The sequence below is a fragment of the Charadrius vociferus genome, unplaced genomic scaffold, assembly GCF_000708025.1.
Source record: "Charadrius vociferus isolate BGI_N301 unplaced genomic scaffold, ASM70802v2 scaffold1346, whole genome shotgun sequence".
Lineage (NCBI taxonomy): Eukaryota > Metazoa > Chordata > Aves > Charadriiformes > Charadriidae > Charadrius > Charadrius vociferus.
In genome coordinates, this window is record NW_009648681.1 from 65,707 (window position 1) to 71,706 (window position 6,000).

Consider the following 6,000-nt stretch of genomic DNA (forward strand, 5'->3'; position numbering starts at 1 on the left):
AGTCCACACCACCACTTGCTAGCAATAACTGGAAAACATTTACAAAAACACCATGTGAGAATCATATCAAAACACAAAATATATACCTGGAAAGATCTGATGTCCTTCCTGGGCCCTCTCCTGTTGATGACAGGTATTTTTTATTAGTATTAAAGAACAGATACTTGAGATTTTTTTCCCCCTTTAGCTTTATACAAATCCTGCACAAGGCAGGAAAGGGTGAATGAACTGATAAGGAATCAGTCCATCGGCTGTGCCAATTGCATTGAAGGCGGTAGGCTCAATTCAGTTGGCAGCTTCTAGAAAAGAGCAGATCTTCAGCCAACACACCAACCCGAGGAGTAAGAATTTATTCACCACACAAACATTTACAAAAATGGGCCTAAGGAGATGACCCAAAGTCCTTTCAAAGACTCTGGGGGGGACAGCCGTGGTGGCAAAGTGCTGGCCTGAGCAATAGACAATAGAGCAACTGGTGCTCCCCCAAACCTTACAGGCTTTGTAGGGGAGAATGGGCACACTGGATGGTTCAGGTCCACGACACGGGTAAAGCAGTCACTTTGGAGAATTATCCCCAAAGCCCAGGCTTCCTGGCATGATCCAGAGAAACAACTATTCCAGGTTTGAAGTATGGAACTCATCCTCATCACGTATTTTGTTTTAATGCTCCTGGAGTAACTGCAGGTTAATGCTTTAGACAGGCACATCAACCAATCAAGTTACTGTGAAATTGCAGTGTCCAAGAAAAAACAGTTCATGGAAACAGCTGAAGTTTCACTGGGAAGACCCAATGTACCAGTGTGATCCCAAATCATCTGCTTTTTAGAAATCACAAGAGGTTTTGAGGGTACGGCCAGGAAAGCTCTGCTCAGAAGTTAGGGTCAGGCTTTGACCTCAACCATCCAGTGCTGCTGATCTCTTTCATAAGGAGTACAAACGTAGGGACACACTGACAGCAAGAATCCAGGCTAAAAGATGACCACTCTCTGAAATAAATGGGTCTGAAGTACCAGGACAACATGGTTATCATTGAGTTTGCACCACAGCAGATCCTCTCCAAGGCCCTGTGAAAGACAGCAGCCCTAGCCAAATCCATTGGTCAGGGATCTATAAACCAGGTACTAAGGGATCGTACATGGAAAGAACCAGTCACAGCCCAGACATCCCAGAAGAATTTACCTCGTAGACAGACAACTTCGAAGGACAGAGGTTGCAGAGATGTGACAGAACCAGCAAATATTACATCTACAGTCCTCCTGAGAAGAGAGACCTGGCATGGGGTTGTTACATGATTTGTTCCCAGAGGCTTCCTGCTAAATAACTCTGCAGCCACACTGCCTGACCTAAAGGAACAATAGCTAAACATAAAGCTTTTCCTTACACCTCTCGGGGGATGGAGCTGTACAACATCTTAAGTTAAAAGATGCCCCTAGTCACACGCTCCCAGCCCATGCTATAGTCACATATCCATCAACTCTGGGTAGCAGTCCTGAAAACTGTCCCCATTGCAAACACGATACATTTACTGAAGAAATCTATGCAAGATTAACTAAGTAAACAACAGTGGAACCTGTATTGCACACTCTTCTTTTTAGAGGAAGAGGTCTGTGTCTTAATACTCACTTTTCTCACTCTCCTGCCTACTGGCAGCAAGCAAACTAGCTGTCTGACTTATGTCCCATGTAAAAGGTTTACTGGCAGCTATATTTTTTAACCTTATTCCTCTGTTTATGCAACATAATCTTTGTTGGCTCTGTGCTCTGGTTTCCTTCTCTCATGGTGCTGCCTCCCCGTGCTCCTCACTGCCCTTTCACCAGTCTCTCCTCTGACTGGTCACCCCTTATTACCTCCTTGCTTTGGATCCACATTGCTCCTCCGAGTGGTTTATCTAGTGTTTTTGTTTCCTGTCTCCTTTGTTAGTACCTCAGGAGTGTCATTCATGCAACCTGACCTTCAGAATCTACACATTAAGCAGTACAGATGCCTAGAAAGATGATGAGTTTCCTCAGAAAGAAACTACTCTGTATTAAATCCAAAACTACCAGTCTCCATTGAAGAAAACACAGAAACAAAAAGAAAACTAGAACACCTAAAACTCTAGAATAACTGTCTCTGCTGTACAACAAATGTTGGATATTTCCAGGTTAGGACAAAAACTCAATAGTGAGTCCCGCTGATTTGAAACAGGAAAAAAAAAAAAATGCATCAAAGAACTCTGAATTTTAGAAAGGAATTGAGCTGGGTCGGTGGAGGGGGAAACAGTGCTCTCAAAGAAAACCAAGAGCAAATGGCAAGACTGCAAGGAATCGAAAGCACTGACGGCAGTGATGTGGCAGACCAAACAGCAGCAAGACTAGGCTCATGGTAAACCATAGTCAAACCCCTCTGTAAGCCATCAATCAAAAGAGTAGATAGAAATTAAGAGGAAAGATGAGCCCTGTGGTACAGTGATCAGCTGGAGATAGCGCAAGCTGTATCTGCTACTGGAGCCTCAAAGCAATGCTATACTCTTTACCTCCTAGGGAAGGCAGGGACTGGCAGAGCCCGATACCATAGTCATGGAAGTAACTCTTCACTGTTGGACTCAGATGGGGCAATCTGAGAGAGCAAACACACTATTTCCTCCTGGCCCTACACATCGTGTCCCTGATGGAGATTAGATCTCTCCCAACTATAATAATAAGCAAAACAGTAGCAGTACATTTGCTTACCTGAAAAATCAGTCTTTATTTACATGGGGGAAAACTGAAGCAAGACCCAAGAAAAAATGCTTTATTAATAGGTAAATAACTTCATACTCTTGAAAATGTATCCCCTACTGAAATCACTGCCATATTCTTCTCTCTGTGCACACACACTGACACATGATATCAATATTTACTATCAGACCCAAATGTCCTCCTACTCATCCAATTATGAATGCAGAAAGTGTTTTCAAACTTGGAGGAAGTGTTGGGGTTTCATCTGGACATAGGGTGGGCACCACAGCTGCTTTGCACAGGTACTGATAAAGCAAAAATTTACAGCTACGTAACAGAAACATCCTTTGCTAGATGTTTAAAGCAGTGGGTCACTACTGCTGCACGGCAAGGTACGCTGCTCAGTCTTGGTCACCACCCTACAGGATCAGCTTCCTCTTCCTCCCTCCACCTGGATTGCTCCTCCCTTCACCTTGCCTTAGACCAAGACCGCCCCCTTTCTCCACACCCTCCTCTCTCCTTCCTTTTGAGCCCTTCGGAGGCTGTACGGAGGTTACTGCTGTTAGCCAACTCTGAAGTTCACACTGCTGCTCGACACTCGCCCTCCATGGCTGCTGTTAAAGACTTTTTTTCTGCACACCAGGTGTTTCCCCCAAAATGGAGCTTGCAGAACACCTGCCCCTCAGAAATATAATCATTTTTTCTCCCAGTTACTAAGCCTGGATAAAATGAAGTACTGACACCACCACATTTCCAGATTGCAAATATTTAGCACGTATTCCACATCTAAAAAGTATCCTAAACCAATTCCAGTTATTTCTGTGTAACTTCTTTTTGTCCTCCTTTTGCTTTGCCACTATATATAGTGTGCATATATAAACATACATACAGCCACATACAAATAAAGTCAGAGAAAGAAGTTTACATGTTTTAAGGCCTGAAGGGAAAACTAAATTCCTTTAGGAAGATTTCCAACATAAACATTTAACATCACCCCTAACTCCCTCAGCAGAACAAAATTTTCTGTCCCACTGTGTAAATGGATTCTATCAAACCCTCCTAGCTTATAGGTAAAAAAAATCCCTGAATGCAAAGTTTTAGCACTATACATAGTAACCCAAGGTATTTCCCCTGTATGTGGAAATCAGTTCTGATGTTGCAAAGAAAAATAAGTTTATGATTTTTTATTTTTTTTTTAGTGAAGGAGGCTGTGAAGATTGTTCAGATGTTTTTAAACTCTGCAAAAGAGAAGGGATGTGGGGGAAAAGATGCAAGAAGAACAGAAAACAATGCAAAAAATCCTACCGTGAAGCTGTTGTTGACATTCTTAGTGCTGGATTCTGCCACACTGGCATCGGTCAGATCCACCTCATCAAAAATAATGGACTGGAAAGAAAAAATTCAAAGCCTCAATGAATTGTTCACAGAATCATAGAATCGTTTGGATTGGAAGGGACCTTTAAAGGCCATCTAGTTCAACCCCCTTCCAATGAGCAGAGACATCTTCAACTAAATCAGGTTGCTCAGAGCCATGTGCAACGTGAATCCCAGATATAAGCAGCAGACCTAAAGGGACATACATGTCTGTGTAGCACACCCCATCACAGCCTTTTGTGATTTGAAGGAAAGACCCAGCACCAACAACATGAAGGATTCGGAAGTCTACATACATGTTCCATACACTGGGGCTTGCACTTGCCTGTCTTCAGTCAGTGAACATGATGACTTTATTTTTATTAAGGGATCATTTAAAAAAAAATAATTATAGGCTTTGTTCTTGTGAAAGGAGACAGATTTATCTAGTTGACTATCAATGTACTAAACCAGATACACGGCAGCTCTGATTTGGTAAATTCTAGCCTTGCTTATCTCCTCCATTTCCTCTTTTCATTCATATCTTCTCCCTTCTTTTTCAACTTGTATTGATTCAGAGCCCATTCCCTACTAAAATGCACCAAGGGGAAAAAAATAAGTAAAAAACAGTATCACAGGTCCACATGATGCTTCACTTCAAAACCAAGGATTTCCAAGTATGAGGCAAAACACAGGGATCTTCTAGCAGCTACAAAACCTGAAGACAGGTGCTTTCAGAGCGTGTGCTCTTTTCTCTACTGAGGGCTGCCTTCTCACAGACACCCATCTGCCTCCAAAAACTCCACCACTGACTTTCTTCCCTTGGACTCGTACATATTGCCAAGACCTTACCTTAGCAGTTTTTGCATAGTAGAGCGTTCGTCCTCGCAGCTTAAAATATCGTCTCTTCCAGCGCTGGAAGGAGCTGGTCTGTTTCATCAGCATCCCCTCTTTTATGATAGTCTACAACACAAAGAGGGGAGAGGGGTGAAACATACGTTTTATTTACAGGCATCTTTTATGCACTCCCACTATACACCCATACCAAAAAAGACTGGAGTTTAAGATCAATAATCTTAGTGCCCTCTGCTGGAAGTGCTTAACAAATTCATTGCACATAAGCAAGTGAATTTAACAAGATTAAACTATCACAATGCATAATCTACACTGGGGTGCGGTTTTATCCTTGTCTCCAGTCCTACCACGATACCAAAGAAGATAAATAACTTAAGACTGAATGAGCATTTCAAAGTCTAACAATGACTCGGGGAGCGTAACAGTTAAACTCGCTGAGGTCAGATTTCAGTTGTGGGTAATTGTGCCTTTCATTTAATTGCCATTTGATGACAAGCACATACACACCACAGTGTATCCATCCCTATCTCCATCCCTGCCATGTGAAATTAGCAGCATCTACCTGGCACAGAGCTGGCAAGCTGCAGGCCCACAGGGTGAAGAGGGAAACTAGAGCAAAGAAGGAGCTATATCCAACTTCAGCATTTGGTATTCTTCAGATAGTCTTGGCCCTGCCTCAGTACTCTCTGGCTGCCTGCCATTTCCCAGGGCTGGAGTGCCAAAACTGTCTACGCACACGACCTTTTTTTTTTTTCTTTAACTGCTTTATAACTAGATTGACATACCAGCATACACAGTCCCATATGCTCACTCACATACTATGCATACATAGAGGTATGTATTTAATCCACATGCACTTCATTCTACCTCGACAAATACATTTGATTCCTTCGCTGAGAAGAGATTTTGAATGCTGACAGCTACATGAAAATAATCTCAAAAACTGCAGTTTAGAAAGACAAAAGGCAGAAGAGTCAGAGCTGAGGGTTCAGCCCCAAATTAATGACTGAAGATATTGCCCAGGAACTGTTAACAGTGCTGTCATGCCTCAGTACCACGAGGAACCTACTTCTCTCCCCAAGAAACAGCCCCC

General features: G+C 42.7%; 1 protein-coding gene across 1 annotated transcript in view; it reads right to left on the bottom strand.

Moving 5' to 3' along the window:
- Positions 1 to 5,009, bottom strand: part of DGKD (diacylglycerol kinase, delta 130kDa) — a 42,794-nt gene extending 37,785 nt beyond the window's left edge. The window contains exons 1-2 of the mRNA XM_009886521.1: positions 4,905 to 5,009; positions 4,005 to 4,085 (exon numbers count right to left, since the gene is read on the bottom strand). Of these exons, the coding sequence (XP_009884823.1) occupies positions 4,005 to 4,085; positions 4,905 to 4,997 (174 nt within the window). The 5' untranslated portion in view covers positions 4,998 to 5,009. The remainder of the gene's footprint in view (positions 1 to 4,004; positions 4,086 to 4,904) is intronic.
- Positions 5,010 to 6,000: the final 991 nt, after the last annotated feature.